General features: G+C 44.5%; 1 protein-coding gene across 1 annotated transcript; it reads left to right on the top strand.

Annotated features, from left to right (window-relative positions):
* The first annotated feature begins 1,681 nt into the window (after positions 1-1,681).
* On the top strand, positions 1,682-6,635 carry LOC138083347 (keratin, type I microfibrillar, 47.6 kDa). The gene is made up of 7 exons (XM_068977180.1): positions 1,682-2,029; positions 3,037-3,119; positions 4,176-4,332; positions 5,526-5,687; positions 5,782-5,907; positions 6,079-6,299; positions 6,518-6,635. Exons 1-7 carry the CDS (start codon positions 1,682-1,684, stop codon positions 6,633-6,635), a joined length of 1,215 nt encoding a protein of 404 aa, XP_068833281.1.
* The last annotated feature ends 18,233 nt before the right edge of the window (positions 6,636-24,868 follow it).

The following is a 24,868-nucleotide window of genomic DNA, read 5'->3' as shown; positions in this document are numbered from 1 at the left end:
CTGTGTGGCAGGTAAAGTCTTCCCAGATCAGGGATTGAACACTTGTCCCTTGCATTGGCAGGCAGATTTTTAACCACTAGATCATTAGGGAAGTCCCCCATTGAGCCAAGGAGTGATCAGTTCCTTTGGGATTGATCAGCCAGTCAACCCTAAAGGAAATCAGTCCTGAATTTTCATTGGAAGGACTGATGCTTAAGTTGAAGCTCCAATACTTTGGCCCCCTGATGTGAAGAGCTGACTCATTGGAAAAGACTCTGATGCCAGGAAAGATTGAAGCCAAGAGGAGAAGGGGGCAGCAGAGGATGAGATGGTTGAATAGCATCACCAACTCAATGGACATTAATTTGAGCAAAATTTGGGAGATAGTAGAGGATAGAAGAGCCTGGCATGCTGCAGTCCATGAGATTGCAGAGTTGGATACAACTTCACAACTGAATGACAACTGCTTTTGTGGACTGAAATACATGGAGAGATAAGCATATAAGTCATGCAGTGTTATGCTCAAAGTGAAATGAAAGCTAAGAGGAGAGGCAGAGATAACTTAGGGAAAGAGGTAGTTCATTTATTTAAGCAGCATGGTATGATGGAAAGAACAGAGATCTGTGTTGGAATCCTGGCTTCACAACATTTTAATCCCTGTCCTGTATGTCTCCATTTGCCCATCTGTGAAATGGGGATATCATCAGGTACCTTGAAAGGTCGTGGTGAGATGTGAATAACAGCACGATTGTGAAGAGTGTCTAGTACCACTTTGGGCTAGTACAGGTGTTCAACAAGTATGAGCGCCTTCTGACCACAGCCCTGGTCCTGTCTTCTGTTTCTTACAGTGCCCTGTATGAACTTTGATCCTGGTGACCATCTGCTATTTTATTGATTGCCATGATTATGGCTATATTTCCTGATATGCCTATCATATTAGGAAACAAAACCACTGGGAACTAGTTTAATGGTCCGAGAGGATCTTCCCTGGTGGCTCAGATGGTAAAGAATCCACCTGCAATGCAGACCTGGATTTGATCCCTAGGTTGGGAAGATCCCCTGGAGGAGGGCATGGCAACCCACTCCAGTATTCTTGCCTGGAGAATCCCCATGGCCAGGGGAGCCTGGTGGGCTACAGTCCATGGGGTTGCAAAGTCGGACACAACTGAGTGACTAAGCACAGCACAGCACAGAAAGAATCTATTCCTCTTTCTAAAACCATGACTTTGGAATTTTACTTAGCAAACAATATATGGGCAAGGGTTATGTGTGTCCACCTCTGCAAGATGAGCCAGAGACTTGCCACAGGGTCAGGGGTGTCAAGTCAGAAAGAGAAGAAGCAATAGTGTCCCTGGACTGACCACACCCCAGTAATGAAGGTCAGCGCTTTCACGAGTCCAGCCCTTTGAAGCCACACCATGAAGCTCTTATTTCACTGATGCCCAGTGTGGAAGAGGAGTTCTGACTTAGCAAGAAGCCCAACTAAAGTCTTTTATGAGTTGAGGGACTCTTCTGAGGAAACATAGCAAACCAAGGGGAAGGGCTTTTGACAACCAAATGAGTAAGAAAAGAAAGGCTGTCTTCCACATCCACACCCTCTACAGAGGGGGTATAAATGCTCCCAAGAGGAAGGAGACCCACAACTCTGGCTTGGTGAACTTGGACTCTGTGTTCAGCTGGGCACCTCGCTCCCTCCAGCACCATGTCTTTCAACTTCTGCCTGCCCAACCTGAGCTTCCGCTCCAGCTGCTCCTCCCGGCTCTGCGTGCCCTCCAGCTGCTGTGGCACCACCCTGCCCGGGGCCTGCAACATCCCCGCCAGCGTGGGCAGCTGCAACTGGTTCTGCGAGGGCTCCTTCAACGGCAACGAGAAGGAGACCATGCAGTTCCTGAACGACCGGCTGGCCAGCTACCTGGAGAAGGTGCGGCAGCTGGAGCGGGAGAACGCGGAGCTGGAGAGCCGCATCCTGGAGCGCAGCCAGCAGCAGGAGCCCCTCGTGTGTCCCAACTACCAGTCCTACTTCCGGACCATCGAGGAGCTCCAGCAGAAGGTGAGGGGCTGGGCACTCTATTGCCTCCAGCAGAAAGTTGTAGGGAGGGAATCCGAGATATGGTTAAGAAACGATATAAGCTATTCGATTGCCGTTTTGCTTTTTCATTTTGTTTTCCTGAGGGTCCGTTTTAGGACCAGGACTGTTAGATCTGAGTATTTGCATAGTGTTAGTCTTTGTGGAGGTAGCAGCACTTTGCATAAATAAGCTGTAATTAAAAGCTGCCTTTGAATGCTTCCGTGTATTTGCCGACTCTGGAATTATTACCCTGAGGTGAGAGAAAAGACTGAGCCCAAGAAGGAAGCTGAGAAAGCAAGACTTTTTGTAAGAACTGGGCCAATTTCTTTCTCCCTTATCTGGGCTTTTGGCTGCTCTGACCTCTTATTGATGTTCTGACCTCTTGTTGACCTCTTCTGGGTACTTAATTATCCTAACTCCCTCATCTTGACCTAGAAGCCTCTGGGCTTCTGGTGCACAGTGCCCAGTGAGGGCATAGAATAGTTGATTAAGAACAAGAAAAAGTGTAAGCTCCCTAGGAGGACCCAGCTATCCAGGATGGCTGGGCGCACGTGGCTCTGTCTCTGACTCAACCCCCTCCAATTGCTAGCCGACACATTTATCTTCTCCACTGAATTGAAAGTTTTTTGAGGGCAGGAGTTAGTGATTACTCATTTTTGTATCTTTAGCTCCTGCAACCATGCCAGACATAGAGTAGGTTTTTGAAGAGAAATAATGTTAGTTATTATTATTATCAGCTTCTCAGTATTTCTTATCAAGGAAAAAAAGGAAAAACTGTGTATGTACTGATACTTTTCTGGCATATGTCTGTAGTCTTCCTCCCCTCAAGTCTGAGTTCTCTAATATTGAGCAACTATTGCACATGGGCAATAATCTTAATATAAGATCCATTGTGATTTCTCAGTCTGTTTCTTCCATGTAAGTGAATTAGTAGGGATGCTGTTAACTAAAGATAACCAAGCTCATTCTAGAATGTTCGGGTCTTCTAGATCCTGTGTGGCAAGTCTGAGAACGCCAGGTTGGTGGTACAGATTGACAATGCCAAGCTGGCCTCAGATGACTTCAGGACCAAGTGAGTGGGCAAGGGGGCTGTTGTCTTGCCTCTTTGCTCTCCTTCCTCTTAGTCTGTCTTCTATAACAACAAACATTGACAAAGTTTTGCTAACCAGAACTTGGACAACCCTTCTCCGGAGTCAGACTCCTTGCCTGCTATTTTTTTCAGAGGACATCTTTGAATCCCGTCCAGTGTAGAAGTCATGGTCCCCTGATGCTCTGTTAAACACAGAATCCAATTAGGAGACTGGAGGAAGTGTATTAATTTTGGAAATCTCATGATTTATGGGCTTTTTTCACATTAAATCCACGGTCTCTTCATTTATTAGAAAATACTTGTAGTTGTTCAGTCACGCAGTCATGTCCAACTCTTTGTGACCCCAGGGACTGCAGCACGCCAGGCCTCCCTGTCCCCCACCATCTCCTGGAGTTTGCCCAAGTTCATGTCCATTGCATTGGTGATGCCATTCAGCCATCAGTCCTTCCAGTGAATCAGGTGACCAGAATACTGGAGCTTTAGCTTCAGCATCAGTCCTTCCAATGAGTCAGTTCAGTTGCTCAGTTATGTCTGACTCTTTGCGATCTCATGGACTGCAGCATACCAGGCTTCCCTTTCTATCACCAACTCCCAGAGCTTGTTCAAACTCATGTCTACTGAGTTGGTGATGCCATCCAGTCATCTCATCCTCTGACACCCTCTTCTCCTTCTGCCGTCAATCTTTCCTAGCATTAGGGACTTTTCCAATGAGTTGGCTGTTTGCATCAGGTGACCTAAATACTGGAGCTTCAGCTTCAGCATCAGTCCTTCCAATGAGTATTCAGGGTTGATTTCCTTCAGGACTGACTGGTTTGATCTCCTTGCTGTCCAAGGGACTCTCAGGAGTCTTCTCCAGCACCACAGTTCAAAGGCATCCATTTTTACCAGTGCCTTTTCCTCCAGGAGCTTTGGCTCCATGTTGAAAACTTGAGTCAACTAGATGGCTGTAAAAACCACAAGCCCCAACTCTCAGATATCTGACAAATCAAACCAAACTAGAGTCAAGGCCAGGCCTGACCCTGATTCTCTGCATCACAGGTACGAGACAGAGGTGTCCTTGAGGCAGCTGGTGGAGGCAGACCTGAATGGCCTGCGTAGGATCCTGGATGAGCTGACCCTGTGCAAGTCTGACCTGGAGGCCCAGGTGGAGTCCCTGAAGGAGGAGCTGATCTGCCTCAAGCAGAACCACGAGCAGGTGAAGCTCCCCAACAGGACCAAACTTGCTGAGGCCTGTTTCCAACCACCGTGGGGTGCGGGAGAGGCTCAACTAGTCAAAGAATCTGTTTTCCAAACAAAAAGGGATTTGTAGAGAATGAGTCATTTGATAGGAAGCAAGGATTTTTCTGCTGGCGGCAAGAATGAGGGTGAACGAAGTTGGCAAGCTCAGTAATAAGGAAAGGTCAATAGCCAGGCAGCACCCACAGCCTCTTCCATTCCCAGGGTGGAGCACATGGGGCCACAGAAATCTTTTACCCCAATTCTTCAGTTGGTCACTGGGGACACCAGCAAGACCACCCTGCAGAGCTGGAAACACGACCCCACTCTTTTCTCATTCAGAGCTTCCTTCTGTTATTCGCAGAAAAGCACTCACATCATTGCTTTATTAGTTGCATGATAAAGAAGACAGATAATTTGTGCAAATTTTAAAATCCAAAACAATGTAAATGGTGATAGTTAATATTAATTGAGTGCTTGTTGTGTGCCAAACACTGTGCTAAGCACTTTAGAATTCCAGAGATAGTTCTCATCTTACACATGAAGCACTTGAGATTTCTAAAGGCTTCTAGTCTAGAAAGTGGTAGGCATGAGATCCAATTCATATCTGTCTGACATCCACTCAAGCCCAAGCTCTAAGCTTTGTTGAGTCTGTGAAGAGATTAGCCTTGAAATGAGCAGAAAACTATTTCCTTTATCAAAAGCTAAACTGGTGAAATCAAGAAATGACTAGTTAGGTCTATTCTCTCCCAGGATGGCAGATTATGAAGTACGCATTCTTTGCTTCCTCTTTAGCTGGACTCTATCCTTTTTTTTTAACTCATGGCTAAGATTCAAACCATAGGCTATATTGTATACTGGCAAGAACACTGGACTGGGTGTTTGGGCTTTTAAAATTATGGTCTAGTACATCTCAACTCAGTCCAAACCACTGCACCTCCAAGTAAGGAGTGGTATACTGAGTACAAGGGTGGAAAGAGGCCACAGACTTCAAAGCACTCTGTAAAGTAGAAGACACAGGTTATTCACTGAATATAGAACCCAGTTAATGAGAGGATCAGAGGGAATGGGGCTTCTGAAAGCTTAAGAATAATCACCAGTGGAATTGCACTCTCCCAGAAGAGAGCATCAGGATCTTCTGAGATACTTTGAATTGTCCCCTTCCTCCACCAGGAAGTCAACACCCTGCGGAGCCAGCTGGGAGACCGCCTCAACGTGGAGGTGGATGCCGCCCCCACTGTGGACCTCAACCGTGTGCTCAATGAGACCAGGGCTCAGTACGAGGCCTTGGTGGAGACCAACCGCAGGGATGTGGAGGAATGGTACATCAGGCAGGTGAGCATCTCGGCACATGGCCTTTCAGGACCCTCAGCCCCTTGGGGCCCTTCAGGCGGGGTCTGATCCCGCCTTCTGCCCTTTGGTGTTTCAGACTGAGGAGCTGAACAAGCAGGTGGTGTCCAGCTCAGAGCAGCTGCAGTCCTGCCAGGCGGAGATCATCGAGCTGAGACGCACGGTCAATGCCCTGGAGGTGGAGCTTCAGGCCCAGCACAACCTGGTGGGTATTGATGAGACTCCTGGTGAAGAGGTGAGGTTGGGGAGTCAAGGGCCCTGGGATGCCCTCCAGACCACCCTCTCCTGAACTCTTGGAGTTGGTGGCTTGTTTGAAAGCAATGGAGAAGCCCCTGAAGGAGCAGCTCTGTGACCTTCCTCCCCTGCCCCCTGACAGAGAGACTCCCTGGAGAACACCCTGACGGAGACGGAGGCCCGCTACAGCTCCCAGCTGAACCAGGTGCAGAGCCTGATCGTCAACGTGGAGTCACAGCTGGCAGAGATCAGGAGTGACCTGGAGCGGCAGAACCAGGAGTACCAGGTGCTGCTGGATGTGCGGGCTCGGTTGGAGTGTGAGATCAACACGTATCGGGGGCTGCTGGACAGCGAGGACTGCAAGTGAGTAGGAGGCTAGTAGTGTTCTCCTTGGGGGCTCATGAGGTTGCTATGAGGATGAAAGATCTTCTTGATGGAAATTAACTTATAGTTTCAAGCTTTTGACTGGAGGCACTCAGAGGAAGTAGCAATACAATACTCTTATACAAAGTGTGTTTCATATCTTTCTAACTCTTCATTTCACTTTCCTGTAACATGCTGTATTTGTGTTCTGCCTCCAGGCTCCCCTGCAACCCATGTGCCACAACCAATGCTTGCGAAAGGCCCATTGGGCCCTGCATCTCCAATCCTTGTGTCTCACGTACTCGGTGTGGACCTTGCAACACCTTTGTGCACTAGAGGCCTCAGTGCCAGCAGGAGGTCAAGGGCTCCAAAGTCACATCTCAGTTCCACTTCTGGGACCAGCCTTCCACCAGCATCAGCTTCCACTGAATTCCCAGCTAGATTCCTTAACATAAGAGGCTGCAAAGTCCACCAATGGCCCAGTCTGTCTTCTGAGTCCCATGAAGAAATCTACAGCAGGATCAAGTAATGTCTATGCTCACAATGATATATTTGCTTAATGTGTTATGCCCTAGCAAATACTTACCTGTGATTTTAAATAATTACATTAAGTATGATTGAGCTGGTAGGCAAGCTGTGAAACTGAACATAATTGGAAGAAATCTTCCTTGTCACTCTTTTGGTCTTTGGAGAAGTGATAAATATCCCTTGTTAATCTCTTAATAAATTCTTATTCTGGCACAAAAATGGTAATTGGTCTTTTCATTCATTCATTTCACAATTGGGTGTCTTCTATAGATAAAACAGAATCAGTGTTCTTCCCATCAGATGAAGGAGTCATCCCCCCAATAGATGGTCTATTGTTCAGTCGCTAAGTTATGTCTGACTCTTTGCGACCCCATGGACTGCAGCACGCCAGGTTTCCCTGTCCTTCACTATCTCTTGGAGGTTGTTCAAACTCATGTCCATTGAGTCCGTGATGCCATCCAACCATCTCATCCTCTGTGATCCCCTTCTCCTGCCTTCAATCTTTCCCAGCATCAGGGTCTTTTCCAATGAGTCAGCTCTTCACATCAGATGGCCAAAGTATTGGGGCTTCAGCTTCAGCATAAGCCCTTCCAATGAATATTCAGGGTTAGTTTCCTTTAGGATTGACTAGTTTCATCTCCTTGCTGTCCAAACTACCCTCAACGATATCTCCCTCTGCCATGGATTTTGTGTTTTGGAGGAAGATGATAGGAAAAGGATGACAAATCCACCAGAGAGTATCTGCAAGCATTTTCTGTCAAGTTCTTCAAAGAGAATCTGAGAGAATCACAGGAAGGGAGCAATCACATCATGTACTACTCTGCTCTCAGGGAGCAGAGTCCTGTAGGAGGGAGAACAGATGTTTCTAATCTATTCCAAGATTTGCGAGTCAGTGCCCTTTTAATGTATTCCAAGATTTGCGAATCAGTGCCCTTTTCGGCAGAGAGGATCATTGGCTGAAATATCGACAGAGGACCACATGCACAAAACAATTATTTGGAGTTTGGTAGAGAAGAATCCGGAGAAGGCAATGGCACCCCACTCCAGTACTCTTGTCTGGAAAATCCCATGGACGGAGGAGCCTGGTAGGCTGCAGTCCATGGGGTCGCTGAGGGTCGGACACGACTGAGCGACTTCACTTTCACTTTTCACTTTCATGCATTGGAGAAGGAAATGGCAACCCACTCCAGTGTTCTTGCCTGGAGAATCCCAGGGACGGGGGAACCTGGTGGGCTGCCATCTCTGGGGTCACACAGAGTCAGACACGACTGAAGTGACTTAGCAGCAGCAGCAGAGAAGAATCAGTAGAAAATATTTTAAAAATCAACTTCAAAAATGATTAACATGGATACAAGATAGGTCTCAAATCCACATAGAAAGTCGCATCATCATTATTAATAAATGTCTGTTGCTTGCTTAGAATAAGAAGAGAAATAAATGGGTCTGGAACTCTCTAGTTCTAGTTAAAAAACTCTCTAGTTTTTTAAATTGTCTTTCAGCAGCAACAAAGAGGCAGGAAGAGAAAAAGAGAGCTCTCTTACAGATAAGGTCCTTCCATTCAACTCTGGGCTCTCCAGGCTTAAGATTAATTTCTTTCTTCCATGGGGGCCTCAGCCCACCATCACCAAGGTCATCAGTTCCTAGACACAGTGCTGTCATAGCCCAGAAGCAAGAGTACCAGAACCTGGGAACTGCCTCTCAACCCTTCTCTTCCCTCCATGTGAAACATGCAACATAAGGCTGGGCAGAGTCTTACTCACCAGATGACAGCGTCAGATGTTGTTTACTTCCCTAACTTTCAGACTGTTCCTTTGAGAGAGCACCTGGGGCTGGTGTCTCATGCTGTGATGGTCCCTGTACTTGGAGGCATGGCATTACATACACAAAATAAAAGAAAAAAAAAAGTCACCAGGGAAGCCCCATACATGTAACAAGCCTTAGTATTATTGCCATTGACTCTTTTAACCTTGAATACTAATTCTTGGGCTCTGAGTTTAATTTTAAGATTGTATATTCCTAGCTTCCTCTTAGGTCCGTCTTTTCCTCCCTTTGACTGGTGTAACCTGGACTCCTGTTTTTCAATGTGAAGCTGGGGGTCATTCAAGACTAACTTCCCCTTCTGTAGAGATGACTAATCTCTTCCATTATTCCTGGTGTCCCTCTTCCCTGCTTGCTCATGGAATTCTAGGACCCAGAGTAGCATGAGTTTGACATGAAAGGAGGAATCATAGAGACTGGAATGTGATGGGGAGCCTTGTGGTGAGCAATGAAAAGAATATTGTCTGTGGGGAAATGTGGGAAGATGTGGGGCAAGGAATGTGGGATGGTCTGCCACGTCTCTCCTGGATGCCTGCTTTAACCTCTTGTCCTTACAGGCACCTGCATTAGTTCCCTTTTGAGGGTAGATATATATGGGTGGCTCTGACAAGGAGTCACTCACAGGCTGGATTTTCAAGAGGCTCAAGGCAGGACCTTGAGCAGAAGCAACCTGGAAACACCTAGGACCACCACTTGGCCAAGAAAATGTGGAATATCCACCTGTGAGGATTGCTGTTTGCTCTGGAAAATCCTATAGCTGCTAAGGTCCAGAAGTCTTGTTCCATTGTTCTGTTGAAGAAATTAACAGAATTGTTCTCAGTCAGTTCAGTCACTCAGTCATGTTCAACTCTTTGTGACCCCATGGACAGCAGTGCACCAGGCTTCCCTGTCCATCACCAATTCCTGGAGCTTGCTCAAACTCATGTCCATTGAGTCGGTAATGCCATCCAACCATCCCATCCTCTGTCATCCCCTTCTCCTGCTTTCAATCTTTCCCAGCATCAGGGTCTTTTCCAATGAGTTAGCTCTTTGCACCAGGTGGCCAAAGTATTGGAGCTTCAGCTTCAGCATCAGTCCTTCCAAGGAATACTCAGGACTGATTTCCTTTAGGATGGACTGGTTGGATCTCCTTGCAGTCAAAGGGACTCTCAAGAGTCTTCTTCAACACCACAGTTCAAAAGCATCATTCTTCAGTGCTCAGCTTTCTTTATGGTCCAACTCTCACAGCCATACATGACTACTGGAAAAACCATAGCTTCAACTAGACAGACTTTTGTCAGCAAAGTAATGTCTCTGCTTTTTAATATGCTGTCTAGGTTTGTCATAGCTTTTTTTTACAAGAAGCAAGTGTCTTTTAATTTCATGGCTGCAGTCACCATCTGCAGTGATTTTGAAGCCCAAGAAAATAAAGTCTGTCAGGAGCCTTCATTTCCTCTCAGGAGCCTTCACTTTTCATCCAAGTCCTTGACTATTTCTAGAATAGTCAGGTCAATTTCAAGAAGCCCATTTTGCATGGTTTTGGCTGCACCCAAGGTGGGATCTACTCCATGAAGTCCTAGAATACAAAATACTGTTGGTGTTGAAAAAGACGCAATCCCAACCCCTGCCTCAGGCTACTGTTTGTCCTCATCTGCCCGTTTTGAGGATTTACCCCACGTCCATGCCTGGTGGGTGGGACAACCTTGATTATCCTACTTGTGGAAGAGGAACCTGCTCATGGGTGGGGTGGTCTGGTTCCAGAACACCTGCTCCCAGCTGCACTCCCAGCCTGTGGGTCTTGTGCTGGTGAGGGCCCAGAACAGCAGAACCGCTGTGGGTATTGGTACTTCCTTCTCAAATGTCCTCTTACCCACAGCCACATCTGGGCTTGTTCTATGTGCCAGATGGGGATACACAGGCATCACTATCTCCATTAAAATAAAGCTTCATTGATGGATAACTGACATACAATAAATTGCATGTATGCAAAGCATTCAGCTTGGTAACTTTTGACAACTGTACACACCAGAGAAGCATCACCACACATATCCACCATCCCCCAAAGTTTCCTTGTGCTGCTTTACAGTCCTCCCACTCCCACTCCTTCACCGGCCCCTTCTCCATTTTACAAACAGGCAAGTTGAGTTTTCTGAACATCTGGAGCAAGAACATAGACCGCCTGGCTCTTCCCTTCTTTCTGCATATTTTGGCTCATAAGGTTAGCAAGGTGGCCAGTAGCAGCAGTGTAGGGCATCCAAAGCTTGATAAGAGAGGAGCTTACATTTATTTACTGCCTACTTTTTGCTTTAAACCAGGGGGAACAGTGAATTATGGTCACTCCATAGATGGAAAGCTGAGAGTAAATTAAGGAAACTTGGCCAAAACCTGCAGGTCAGCGGTGGAACCAGGTTCTCATCTTCCTACCCTTGGAATCTGGATTTTCTCCCCATTCCAGCTTGGATCTGGTATGGTTGCCTTCACCTCCATCCATTCAGTGGAGCTGTTTTTAAAAAATTATTTATTTGTTTGACTGTGTTGGGTCTTAGTGGCAGCACACAGGATCCTCATTGCATCATGAGGGTATTTTGTTGCAGTACATGGACTCTCTAGTTGTGGTGCATGAGCTCAGCAGTTGTAGAGAGTGGGCTTAGTTGCTCCAAGGCATGTGGGCTGTTAGTTCCCTGACCAGGGATTGAACCCGCACCTCCAGCATTGCAAGGCAGATTCTTAACTACTGGACCACTAGGGAAATCCCTCCAATGGTGCTTTGACCTTCTCCCTCCATTCACAGGGGAGCTGAAATCATGATTTTTCCTAGACTGACACCTGTCCCACTGTGCCAGGCCTCCCAGGTACATGCATTTAAAATACCCTTGCAACCTGAGTCTTCCTCCCTTTGAAACAGAATGCCAGATGACACTTTGGAGATGGTCAGGAGATTCTGGAACTTAGAGATGAATGAAGTGGGAAATGGACTTCTTCTAGGCCAGGTTCATAGAAGAGACATATTTACAACATTACTTGGGCTTCCCTGGTGCCTGAGTGGTAAGGAATACGCTTGCTAATGCAGGAGATTCGGGTTTGATCTCTCTACCCACTCCAGTATTCTTGCCTGGGAAATCCCCATGGACAGAGGAGCCTAGTGGGCTACAGTCCATGGGATTGCAAAAGAGTCAGACACAACTTAGAGACCAAACAACATCAACAACATTACTTAGAAGTTCAATCAATGGGAGCACTGGGGATGTTTGGATTCATTTGTTTGTTCAGTGAATACTTATTAAGCACTTACACTGGGCCTGTTCTTGTTCTCAGCACCAGAGTGTATCAGCGGAGAAGAGAGGAAGGATCATGCTCACTGAGAGTTCACAGAACAGTGGAGGAGACAGGCATTAAATAAGATGCACTGAGTAAACCAGTCCAGCAGGAAGAGGAGTTTAGTTTCTTTGTTTATTTAAGAAGAGGCTTTTAAACAATGGAAAGCACCAAGAAGAAAGGAAACCAAGGTGATGGATGGGGTCTGGGCAATAGTAGTTACCATGGTCAGGGCTGGTCTTTCCAAGACGTGGTATCTGAGCTGACCCTGGAAAGTGAGAAGAAGCAGACCAGAGGAAAAGGGCATTCCAGACAGAAGGACATCAAGGGAGGGACTGAGGCTGGTGCCTTTGAAGGAGGAATGAGGGCCAGTAATGGAGTGACAAGCCAGGGAGGAGCCATAGGACCTGGGCCAGCAGTAGCCTCCCCAGCTCCGGGAACATCTTATTCATTTATAAGTGAAGAGGAAAGCCTTAGAAAGGCTAAAATGGTGCCCCTAGCACCATTTTAGCCTTTCTAAGCTAAAGACTTGGCAATACAATGCTATTTTAAAATACTCGGTTAGGCAAGAAGATTCTGCTTAAATCAAACATAGAGATGATTCTTGGCTGAATTTAACATTGAGAACTGTATTACCATTTAGAGATCGATTCCCAGTATTTACTCAATTGGCATCTTGAGGGCATATATCTAGTTTGGACTTTCTTCCCATTTCAGCTCTTTATAAAGCATTTACCTTATTTGAAAAGAGTTTCAGTTCAGTTCAGTTCAGTTCAGTCACTCAGTCGTGTCCAACTCTTTGCGACCCCATGAATTGCAGCTCGCCAGGCCTCCCTGTCCATCACCAACTCCCGGAGTTCACTCAGACTCACGTCCATCGAGTCAGTGATGCCATCCAGCCATCTCATCCTCTGTCGTCCTCTTCTCCTCCTGCCCCCAATCCATCCCAGCATCAGAGTCTTTTCCAATGAGTCAACTCTTCGCATGAGGTGGCGTTTACCTTATCTGAAAAGAGTTTAGAGCCCAAATAATAATTTTTCAGAGCAATATCCAATATCTCTAGTAGAGGCTAAAGGTGTATCTGACCAAATGGAAAAGAAATAAAACGGTAAAATTGTAACACTGAAAAATGTTTATTTTGGGGTTGTCTCAAGGAGGCTTCTGGGGGCTAATCACTAAGTCATCAGCCAGGAAAATGATATTACATATAGATATTACATATCTCTGATCTTTCACACAGAGCACAGGATAGGAACCGACCAAATAATGTTCAAATTTCCACCTCCTTCCCCTGTAAAAATAAGACAATAATCTTTCAAATACAGTCCCATGTTTGGCAAGTGATTTCACAAGAACACTTGGAAATCTGGGGGAAAAAACAGGCTAAACTGACAAATTTGATTGACATTGATGTTAAAAGGAGCAATTAGTGGCTAAGTGGGAAATAGATCAGCTGACACTAACATTTAAAACTAGAGGGTAGTGGATGACTTCCCAGGTGGCGCTGGTGGTTAAGAATCCACCTGCCATCCCTCTGGGTTGTCCGAGTGCACCAGTCCCAAGCATCCAGTATCATGCATCTAACCTAGACTGGCGATTCATTTCATATATGATATTATACATGTTTCAATGCCATTCTCCCAAATCATCCCACCCTCTCCCTATCCGTAATTAACCTCCAATTAAAATAAATAAATTTATATTAAAAAATAAATAAAAGTAACAAGTTTAAAGAAAAAAAAAGAATCCACCTGCCAATGCAGGAGACTCAAGAAACGTGGGTTGAATCCCTGGGTCGGGAAGATTTCCCAAAGTAGGAAATGACAACCCACTCCAGTATTCTTGCCTGGAAAATTTCATGGACAGAGGAGCCTGGCAGGCTACAGTTCCTGGGGCTGCAGAGAGTTGGACATGACTGAGCACAGAGCACAGCGGATGATGTCCGTGTGTCTATGTGTGTGTGTGTAAGTTGCTTCAGTTGTGTCCATCTCTTTGTGATCCTATGAACTGTGGCCCACCAGGCTCCTCTATGGGATTCTCCAGGCAATAATACTGGAGTGGGTTGCCAGGCCCTCCTCCCGGGGATCTTCCTAACCTAGGGATCCAAGCCACGTCTCATGTCTCCTGCACTGGCAGGTAGATTCTTTACCACTAGCACAGTGGATGGCAGGTCTAGTCAAATGTTTTGTTCTGTTTTGTTTTGTTTCAAAGAGCTAACAACATCTCACGGTCCTCATCCAAACCAGGAAAGTCAGATAAGAAGTGCCCCAAGTTAAAAGAACTGATAAAACAAAAAGAAGATGTGATCGTGATGAGACCTGTCCTCTGTTATTGTGAAACTCACAGACACCTTGAGGAGGGTGTGTCCCAGGCAGATAGATGGGCTCTTACCTGAGCCCACGGCCAGTGTGCTGCTTGGTATTGCTCTCTTGCTTTCACTTTTTGACGTGCAGGGACAAGCATGGGTCTGAAATTTAAGGGAAGTCAGGAAAGATTCGCCACTCTCTTGGTCAAAGACAGAGTTATAAGACATTAAACCATGTGTTCAGCAGCGGCAAGAAATGTTGGCATCTACATGAGATGATTTCATGTAGCAGCAGAAATGAAATTTGTGGTGGCCCTGATGAACTAAAGCTTGGAACATGACACGCTGGAGGGTGCATGTATTTAAAGTTTTTAAAATGGTTCAAAGACCCAAAGAGAGAGAATATGAAGAAAGTCCCAGAAAAATATTGGCTTTGAAAAAGTTTGCTTCTGTTTACCATCACACATTGAGGACTGAGGTTCAGACAGAGGCTGCTGGATGAATCCCAGTCTGGAGTCAGGATTGCTGGGAGAAATGTCAACAACCTGAGATATGCAGATGATACTACTCTAATGGCAGAAAGTGAAGAGGAACTAAAGAGCCTCTTGATGAGGGTGAAAGAGGAGAGTGAAAAAGCTGTTTTAAAATTCAACATTCGAAAAATTAAGATCATGGCATCCAGTCCTATCACTTCATGGAAAATAGATGGGGGAAAAGTGGAAGCAGTGACAGATTTTAGTTTCTTGGACTCCAAAATCACTGTGGATGATGACTACAGCCATAAAATTTTAAAAGATGCTTGGTCCTTGGAAGGAAAGCTATGACAAACTTAGACAGCATATTAAAGAGCAGAGCCATCACTTTGCTGACAAAAGTCCATGTAATCAAAGCTATGATTTTTCCAGTAGTCATATATAGATGTGAGAGTTGGACCATAAAGAAGGCTGAGTGTCAAAGAATTGATGTTTCAGAACTGTGGTGCTGGAGAAGACTCTTGAGAGTCCTTTGGACAGCAAGGACATCAAACCAGCCAATCCTAAAGGAAATCAACCCTGAATATTCATTGGAAGAACTGATGCCAAAGCTGAAGCTCCAATACTTTGGCCACCTTATGCAGAGAGTTAACTCATTGGAAAAGACTCTGATGTTGGGAAAGATTGAAGGCAGGAGGAGAAGGGGATGACTGAGGATAAGATGGTTGGATGCCATCATTGACACAATGGAAATGAGTTTGAGCAAATACTGGGAGATGGTGAAGGACAGGGAAGCCTGGTGTACTGCTGTCCATGGGGTTGCAAAGGGTCAGACACAACTTAGTGACTGGACAACAACAACAGCAGTTCTCTATCTGAATGGCAGCCTCTATCTGAACCTCAGCCCTCAGTGTGTGACTTGACCTGTCTGAGCTTCAGACTCTTAAAGTGGGGAGAATAATAAGGTGCCTAACCCAATGCCTGATACACAGTATGTGCTCAGTTGCTTCAGTCTTGTCCAACTCTTTGCAACCCTTTGGACTGTAGCCCATCAGGCTTCTTTGTCCACAGAATTCTCCAGGCAAGAATACTGGAGTGGACTGCCATGCCCTCCTCCAGGGGATCTTCCTGGCCCAGGGATCAAACCTCTTTTATGTCTCCTGCATTGGCAGGTCTTTTACAACTAATGCCACTTAGGAAGCCCCTGGAAGGGAGTAATTCCTAGTAAACATTCATGTCCTTAGGGTCCTATCCCTGTGCTGTGATCCCCAGTTCTATTGACCAGGCCTGGGAGGCACAGCCTTGAGATTCAAAGGTTTTGCTGACTTAGATCCTTTGATGCCCAGGTTAGGAAGCTTGCTTTAAGTTCGCTCAAGTTCAGGGATGTAGGAAACTGACAAGATGAGGGTAATAGGCTGAGGAATCTGAGCTGGAGAGCGGGGACTGAGAAATAAGTGAACTCAAATGTGTGTGTGTGTGTGTGTGTGTGTGTGTGTGTGTGTGTGTGTGTAGTGTTGGGAGGGAAGAGGAAGATTAAGAATATCAAGCTAGTGGAACTTTCACCAATTGCGGCAATCAGAATTTCCAAACTGAAAGATAAAAATAAAGCCAAAGCCTTTGACTGTGTGGATCACAATAAACTGTGGAAAATTCTTCAAGAGAGGGGAATACCAGACCACCTGACCTGCCTCTTGAGAAACCTATATGCAGGTCAGGAAGCAACAGTTAGAACTGGACATGGAACAACAGACTGGTTCCAAATAGGAAAAGGAGTACATCAAAGATGGATATTATCACCCTGCTTATTTAACTTCTATGCAGAGTACATTATGAAAAACGCTGGGCTAGAAGAAGCACAAACTGGAATCAAGATTTCTGGGAGAAATATCAATAACCTCAGATATGCAGATATGCAAAGTGAAGAGGAACTAAAAAGCCTCCTGATGAAAGTGAAAGAGGAGAGTGAAAAAGTTGGCTTAAAGCTCAACATTCAGAAAACTAAGGTCATGGCATCCGGTCCCATCACTTCATGAGAAATAGATGGGGAAACAGTGTCAGACTTTATTATTTTGGGCTCCAAAATCACTGCAGATGGTAACTGCAGCCAAGAAATTAAAAGACGCTTACTCCTTGGAAGGAAAGTTATGAACAACCTAGATAGCATATTAAAAAGCAGAGATATTACTTTGCCAACAAAGGTCTGTCTAGTCAAGGCTATGGTTTTTCCTGTGGTCATGTATGGATGTGAGAGCTGGACTGTGAAGAAAGCTGAGCACTGAAGAATTGATGCTTTTGAACTGTGGTGTTGGAGAAGACTCTTGAGAGTCCCTTGGACTGCAAGGAGATCCAACCAGTCCATTCTGAAGGAGATCAGCCCTGGGTGTTCTTTGGAAGGAATGATGCTAAAGCTGAAACTCCAATACTTTGGCCACCTCATGCGAAGAGTTGACTCATTGGAAAAGACTCTGATGCTGGGAGGGATTGGAGGCAAGAGGAAAAGGGGATGACAGAGGATGAGATGGCTGGATGGCATCACTGACTCGATGGACATGAGTCTGAGTGAACTCTGGGATATGGCGATGGACAGGGAGGCCTGGCATGCTGTGATTCATGGGGTCGCAAAGAGTCAGACATGACTGAGTGACTGAACTGAACTGAACTGAACTGGTGTCAAGGTCATGGTCATTTAAGTCACGCATGGGAATTGGTTTCCACTTATATCTATCTTCTACACAGGGAAGCAACGTTTAAGTTTATTGTGAAAGACCTGGATAACATTTAACATGTATCTCATTTTAATAACAATTTCATACCAGCACATGCTACCTTTATCATTGTTTGTGGAGCCTGGCTGGCTGTTGATCATGGGGACAAGCTTGTGCAGAAATATTGATTAGCAGCAACTTGGACACTGGGGGATGGAGCCATGTGTGGTCCATCCTGCAAGGGCACACTTGGGCCATGTGCAGTAATGTGCAAGTACACACCACCACGGAGATTGGGTCTGAGGAGGGTGTGCTCTGGGGGCAGGGAGAGGGCGTTGGTGGGAGAGTTTCATGTCTGTTCTTGTTAAAGTCTTGATGAGGTCGGTTCTCCAAGGCAGCCTGCCTTGTCCTGAGATGCAGAAGCATAGGTGGGCTGGTGCGAGGATGGGTGGGGAAGTCTCCAGAATCACACAACTGAGATATGGTGAGCCCCGTGCCGGCAGGACTGGCTCCTGAGGCTTGACATTTGGACTTCAAGGACTTTAGAAAAGAGAATGTCTGTTTTGTTCCTCGTGTTTAACTGAGGGTTCACCTTTCTGCTCTGAGGCTGGTACAGAGAGAGAAAGAGACAGAGAAAGACAGAGAGACAGAGAGAAGAAGACAGAGTTAGAAAGAGAGAGAAGAAGATGAAGAGGAAGAGGAAAGAGGAGGAGGAGGAGAAGGAGGAGGAAAGGAAGCAAGCAAAGGGCCAGGCAACCCGACTGACTCTACTGCAAGCGTCTTAGCCCCTCTCCGTGTACTTTATCACTTCGGTCTTTGTGACCCTGTTTCTTCTACTATCTTGGCCTAATCTCCCAGTTCTAGGCTCAGGTTTGCCCCTTATTTGCTGTCATGTAGTCACTAAGTCATTCCGTCTCTTTGTGCCCCCATGAACTGCAGCACACCAGGCTTCCCTGTCCTTCACTATCTCCTGGAGTTTGCTGAAACTCCTGCTGTCTCCTTCGCCTCTTTGCCCTTTATATTTAATGGGAAATCCAGTTTTGCTAATCCTCAACTTTGGTGCCCAGGGACACTATCTGCCCCCATCCTCCAGCTCATGCTGCTCTTGTTCTCCCCAGCCAGGTCTATAATAACCCACGTGTGCCACTGGTGAAGTGGATAAAGGCTCTCTTTCTGGCTGGACACACTCCACAGGTGCCTGGTTTGGCAAACAAGACATAAGCCGGCCTTCAGGTTCTATGCAATACCACAGCTGGGTGCTGTGGTGCCTGGCATGACTCTTACAACTGTGTGTGGCAACCATGAGATACAGCCTGCTCCAAGTCTGACCCCTGGACTCCATACAAGCATTTGTGTCTAAATAGGCACTTGAGTCAGATAGCTTAAAAACTTTGAAGAATTTTCACATTTCCTAGCTGATCCTCATGGTGCTTTGTATGGCAGACACATAGAAGACACACAACAGGTACTCAGTAAATAACAGCTTGCCTGCCTGAAATTACTAACTCATTTAGGGCAGATGAGGCAATGAGCGCAGAGAGGTTGGCTGAGCAATGTCACACAGCAAGAAAATACTTTTTACTCATTAAGAGGAGATGCTCTTGGGTATCTCTGAGAAGAACAAGAAACATGCAGGTACACGGTTATTTTTTTTTCTAATGAGAAGGGAGTAACTCCCCTTTCTTTTAACCTTGGCACTGTGTTCTTTGAAGGCAGTATGTCATTTCTACATTAACAAACACAGCACTTACAGGATTAGGCATGAAACTTCATTGTGAAAGAATTTTGGTGACAAGAACAGGGTACAGAGAGTAATTTTTGAAATAAGCCCAATATAAAAGAGACATTAAGTAAAGAACTAAAGTAGTTTGACTAAACAAAGGTGGGACTAATGCCAAGGGTTTTTCTATCCTTCTTGGAGGTGCTTAAGGAGACCCAGAAAGTTGTCTGTGATGCACATAACACAGTGCTGCCTGGTGAGCCAAGACTTAAAAGCTTTGGTCTCTCCCTGTTGCTTTTCTCTTTACAGAGGGCAGGGCACCTTCTGCTAAACAAAAAGCTGATCAAAAGTGACAAAGAAAGGTACACATTCTAGAAAGGTTTGAATTCTAGTTGAGAGGGACAGGGTGTGTCTAAAGAAACTTGCTTCTTCTTCAGTTAAGCTGTGACTGATAATAAACGAAGACCCGGTGAAAAATGAACCTTTTGATTGAAACAAAGAGTTCTTTCAAACTCATACTAATTGCACATTCAATTAAATAAGTTGACTGAAAAATGCTAGTTAATGTTTATGTCTGTAATTTAAAAATCTTGGACTTGTATATGTCTTTATAAAAGCATGAAATGCTGCTGCTGTTAAGTCGCTTCAGTCGTGTCCAACTCTGTTTGACCCCATAGATGGCAGCCCACCAGGCTCCCCTGTCCCTGGGATTCTCCAGGCAAGAACGCTGGAGTGGGTAGAAGGACATATATATTAAATTCATGATTGTGTTTGTCTCTGGGAAAAAGGATTGGAATTCGAATGGCTATGAAAGTCAAAGAAGTTCTCTCTGTTATCTCTGATGCTGTATTTACTTGAATTCTTAACATAGAGCAAATAAGAAAAAAAATATTGACACCTTAGGATTAGTATCCTAAGTAGAGAAGCACAGACCTTAAAATATATTTCCTCTGCTCTTTTCTTCTTCTTCCTTTTTTTAATGTCAAGGTCTTTAAGTTTTTGTTGTTGTTGTTGTTCAGTAACTAAGTCATGTCCAACTCATTGTGATCCCATGGACTGCAGCATGCCAGGCTTCCCTGTCCTTCACTATCTTCTGGAGTTTGCTCAAACTCATGACCATTGAGTCGGTGATACTATCCAACTATCTCATCCTCTGTCATCTCTTTCTTTCTGCCCTCGATCTTTCCCAGCATCAGGGTCTTTTCCAATGAGCTTTTTAAAATTCTTGTCAAAACAAACCAGACACAGAACTGAATAGAAAAGCGAGCCAGTCTCTTTATTTCAGCCAGTGCTGGCTGTGGTAATCCTGGGCATTAGACCTTCAAATCTTAATGGTGCAATTGTTTACCTGACGGAAACTTTTGGTAGAATAAGCTGAGTAACCAAGGGATACACATTCTTGTGCTAGGTCCTGGACTACCAACAGCCACAAAGTAATGGCAAATGAGATTTGGCCAGATCCTTGCAATTAGGTAGTTCTGTAAAGATATTTATGATTTTCATTCTTATTATAATAAGGGTAAAGGAGGGTAAGTGAGATAAAGGGCACGTTATAAAAGATCTAGCTGTTTTATGCTTTTAGTCTAACCGCTTTTTCTTTATGTGCAATATCTGAAGTATTTAATTTAATATCTCCAAGTTTATTGAAATTAGAGAAATGTGAGGAGCAGAAAAGATAGTCCATGGTGAATTGTCGAATCTCCATTCTCAAGAAGTCTGGGGTTCTCCTGCAAGCACCGTACAAGTTTGTACATAATGAGCATCCCTCGTTCCATGATAGACTGGAAAACACCATATTCAAGATGAATACGGAAATGTTCTCAAGCAGAGAAGCATCAATAAATAAATATACGACTACATGTGGGCAAGCAAGTTTCTCTAAGACATCTGTCTTGTGGACTCATTATCCTTCTTGTTCAGAGCAGAGAAACATTTTTTGTTCAGAATGGAGTTTCCTTTTTCAAATACAATTCCCTGATTTTTACTAAAAATATCTTCCAATAGTATCCTTCTTTGTGAGAACTTTTACAACAGAAGTAGACAGAAAAATGAGGATTGTGGAGTGTGATGGTTAATGTTATGTGTCAACTTGATTGGGCAAAGGGGTGACCAGATAGCTGGTATACATCATTTCTGGGTGTGTCTGTGAGGATGTTTCTGGAAGAGATTAGCATTTCAGTCAGTAGTCTGAGTAAAGATCACCCTCCCCAATGCAGGTGAGCATTAGCTAATCCATTAAGGGTTTGAATAGAACAAAAAGGTAGAGGATGAGTGAATTTGCTCTCACTGCTTCCGCTGGGAGATCCATCCCCTCTCGCCCTTGGACACTGGCACTCCTGATTCTTAGAATTTCGGACTCAGACTGAAGTTACACCCCCAGCTCTCCTGGGTCTCTGGTTTGCAGATCACAGATCATGGGACTCAGCTTCCATAATCATGTGAGCTAATTTCCATAATAAATCTCCACTTATATTTAAATCTATCCTATTAATTCTGTTTCTCTAATATATGGAGGCAGGGTTCCAAGATGGAAGGTACTAAAGTTTGTGGTGGCGTGAATATGCCCCAAACATAAAGCACAAGATTGGGAAGCTTTTCCCGGGAATAGGAGATAGGAGACTGGGAATGGAGATGCATGTGCATTCAACATCAACCATCTTTTGTGGTCCTCAGAGTTCTCTGACATTGGTGAGCACAGAGATATTGAATTTGCCTTCAGAGCTGGATGAAAGGGCTTCTCTTCCCTTTTTTTCCCCTCGACATCCTGCCCATAATTTCCCTAATTTCTTACTAATGGAGAGAGAGAGAGAGAAGAAATAGACTGAGATGCAAAATATGGTTCTGTTAAAGAGTTATTAGCTAAGCTGAAGAAATGGCTAGTATCAGACACCTTTGGCTTTGGTTTTATTGTTGGGGAGAAATAAGGGAGAAGAAGAAAAGAATAATGACAATAGGTCATTAGCATTCGACAGGTGGTTGGGGAGAGGATTGCTTGGGAGGAGAGAGAGACTGTTGGAGAAGAGAACTGCAATAATGTCTCTTATCCCCTGTCTTCTTACAACAGACTTTGCTGGTTTTCCTGTTGACATAAACCCTCTCTTTCAATCAAGGTGAGTTTCTGACTGTAGGGGAAGTGACACTATGTGATTTTTTTTGGATAAAACATGAACCATTTATTTGTTAAAGGTAAAGAAATAAAATGCTACTTCAATAAAATTTTTTAAAAATGCAAGTCATTAGGTTAAATATTAATTTCAGTGTCTACAATAATGAGTACCTCTGCTATTTCAGGAAGACATTCTACTATGTAGTCAGCAAGCACATTTTTAAAAAAAGTATTTATTTTAATTGGAGGATAATTACTCTACAATATTGTGACAGCCTCTGCCATACATCAGCATTAATCAGCTATAGGCATACATGTGTCCTCTTTCTCCTGAACCCCCTCCCACTTCCCTCCCAAAAGGGCAATACAGCTTCCACCTGGTTCTCCTGGACCACTATGAGGAGGCCCAAGCAGTATTCAAGTAATCCCCAGCTTCAAATCTTTCCAAGTGAGGCTCCAGACATCACAGAGCAGAGACAAGCCATCCTACTGTGGCTTTTCAGAATTCCTGGCCCATAGAATCCAAGAGCATGATCAAATGTTTGTTGATTCATATCACTCTATTTGAATTGTGTATTTTGCAGTGGTAGAGATTGGAACAAGGACTTTATCTAGAGCCTCTGGTCTGTCTTCACTTTAAGTGGGAACCAAAAGAAAGCGTCAGTTACATCATGACTTCCCAAGAAATTCTAGGGGCTGGCTTTCTTTTGCCAGTTGTATTTCCAAAGACCATACCTGTAGATATTTTCTAGCTTGTCTTTTATTTCTTTAAAGATAGCACTGTACTCGATTATAACTTGTGTTTGATCATCTCAGTGTCTGAACTGTAGTCTATTTATGATCTATCATTGCTACTCGTTCTCACTCACGCTGTGCTTAGTTGTATGTATGACTGGGAGTTGGTCATTGTATCTGTGAGGGTAGGCTACATTGCAGTTAGTGCAGTAATAAACAACTCTCAAATTTCCCAAATCTTATCACAATGAGAGTTTATTTCTTGCTCATGCTCCATGTCCAACACAAGTGATTAGGAGGCTCTACTTACTCAAGAACTCAGACTGACAGTAGCTCCAGTTCTAGATATGGTTCCACAGATCAGCCTGAGAGGGTGAAGAAAAAGTGGCAAATTGCATACTGCGTCATAAACACATTTACGTTACACAAAGCAAGTCCTTTAGTCATGCCTAACTTCCAAGGAGACAGAGAAGTGCATTACTGCAATGATCCTGAAAGGCAGAGAGAGAGAAAAATATTTGGTGATGGAACTAATGATTGCCACACTAATTTTCTTTGGAACATCATTTGTGGGACTTTGTTGAGGTGGGATGATGATATGTTCCTCCAGAAAAGATTTGCTTTTGTTTCTGCCAGTGGACTGGGACACTAGCAGTCAAAGGCTTCTTTCAGTTCACGGCCTGAAGTTTTTATAATCATCCAGGTAATATATAAGACAAATTTTCTGAAGCGCCTTGGTGGTAGGAGTGTGTGGGTTGAGCCTGCGTCTAGGTCACCATTGCACCAAGGGTGTGGCCCTCTGGGGGGGTCCCAGCTTTATGGAGGAGAGGGTCTTCTAGAGGCATCTCCACCTTGGGTAGATTCTGGATCTTCTGTTTCTGTCTGAGAGGTCATGAAAATTGCAGTTAAAGTTTTCCAACTTTAGCGAAGTTTTTGAGAGAGAAGCATTTTTAGTGTTCAGTTCACCTCTCTGAGTACCTGCTTCACTTGTTCTTTGATAATCACTTGGCACTTTGTACTATCTTGTCAGAACTTGATGCTTTTAAGAAGACTCAAACCTAAAAAAATATGGGATTTTTAGTTGTTTTCATGATGCAGGTTAATCCAAGTAACCTAACCTGACATACCATCTGAAACAGACCCTTCGGGGCTTTACTGTGTAATACAGAAGCCACTGGCACATGCAATTATTTCGATATAAATCTATTAGCAATAGATAATATTAAAAATTCAGTTTCTCCATCACAAAAGCCACAGTTCAAGTGCTCAATGGCTGTAAGTGTCCAGTGGTGTTCCATATTGGACAAAGGAGATGGACATTTCTATTATTACAGCGAGTTCAGTACTGTTTCTGGATCCAGGATTGAGTGAAGCATTGATTGAAAATGATGAAAGGTGAGTGAGATCCCATTTGTTTATTTCCACTGCTGTTGCTCTTGCCTTAGAGACAGATTCAAAAAAGTATTCCAAAGACTGATGTCAAAGAGTTTATTGCTTATGTTTTTTTCTTAGCAATTTTATGGTTTCAGGTCCTACATTTAGGTCTTTAATCTATTTTGAATTTATTTTTATGTATTATGTGGGAAAATGTTCTAGTTTGTTTCTTTTACATTTTCTTGTTGTTGTTCAGTTGCTCAGTTGTGTCTGACTCTCTGTGACCACATGGACTGTAGCACACCAGGCTTCCCTGCCCTTATCATCTCTCAGAGCATTGAGTCAGTGATGCCATCCAACCATCTCATCCTCTGTCATCTCCTTCTTCTCCAGCTTTCAATCTTTTCCAGCATCAGAGTCTTTTCCAATGAGTTGGCTTTTCACACCAGGTGGCCAAAGTACTGGAGCTTCAGTTTCGGCATCAGTCCTTCCAAAGCATATTCAGGATTGA

The sequence above is a fragment of the Capricornis sumatraensis genome, chromosome 8, assembly GCF_032405125.1.
Source record: "Capricornis sumatraensis isolate serow.1 chromosome 8, serow.2, whole genome shotgun sequence".
Classification (NCBI taxonomy): Eukaryota; Metazoa; Chordata; class Mammalia; order Artiodactyla; family Bovidae; genus Capricornis; species Capricornis sumatraensis.
The sequence above is the reverse complement of the archived record's forward strand: the minus strand, read 5'-3'. Positions and strand labels throughout refer to the sequence as shown.

Excerpts from the sequence above, each read along its gene's own strand:
- LOC138083347 (XM_068977180.1), top strand. The coding sequence starts at position 1,682 with ATGTCTTTCAACTTCTGCCTGCCCAACCTGAGCTTCCGCTCCAGCTGC. Across the intron at positions 2,030-3,036 it reads TCGAGGAGCTCCAGCAGAAG|ATCCTGTGTGGCAAGTCTGA; the intron begins GTGAGGGGCTGG and ends CGGGTCTTCTAG. Across the intron at positions 6,300-6,517 it reads CTGGACAGCGAGGACTGCAA|GCTCCCCTGCAACCCATGTG; the intron begins GTGAGTAGGAGG and ends TTCTGCCTCCAG.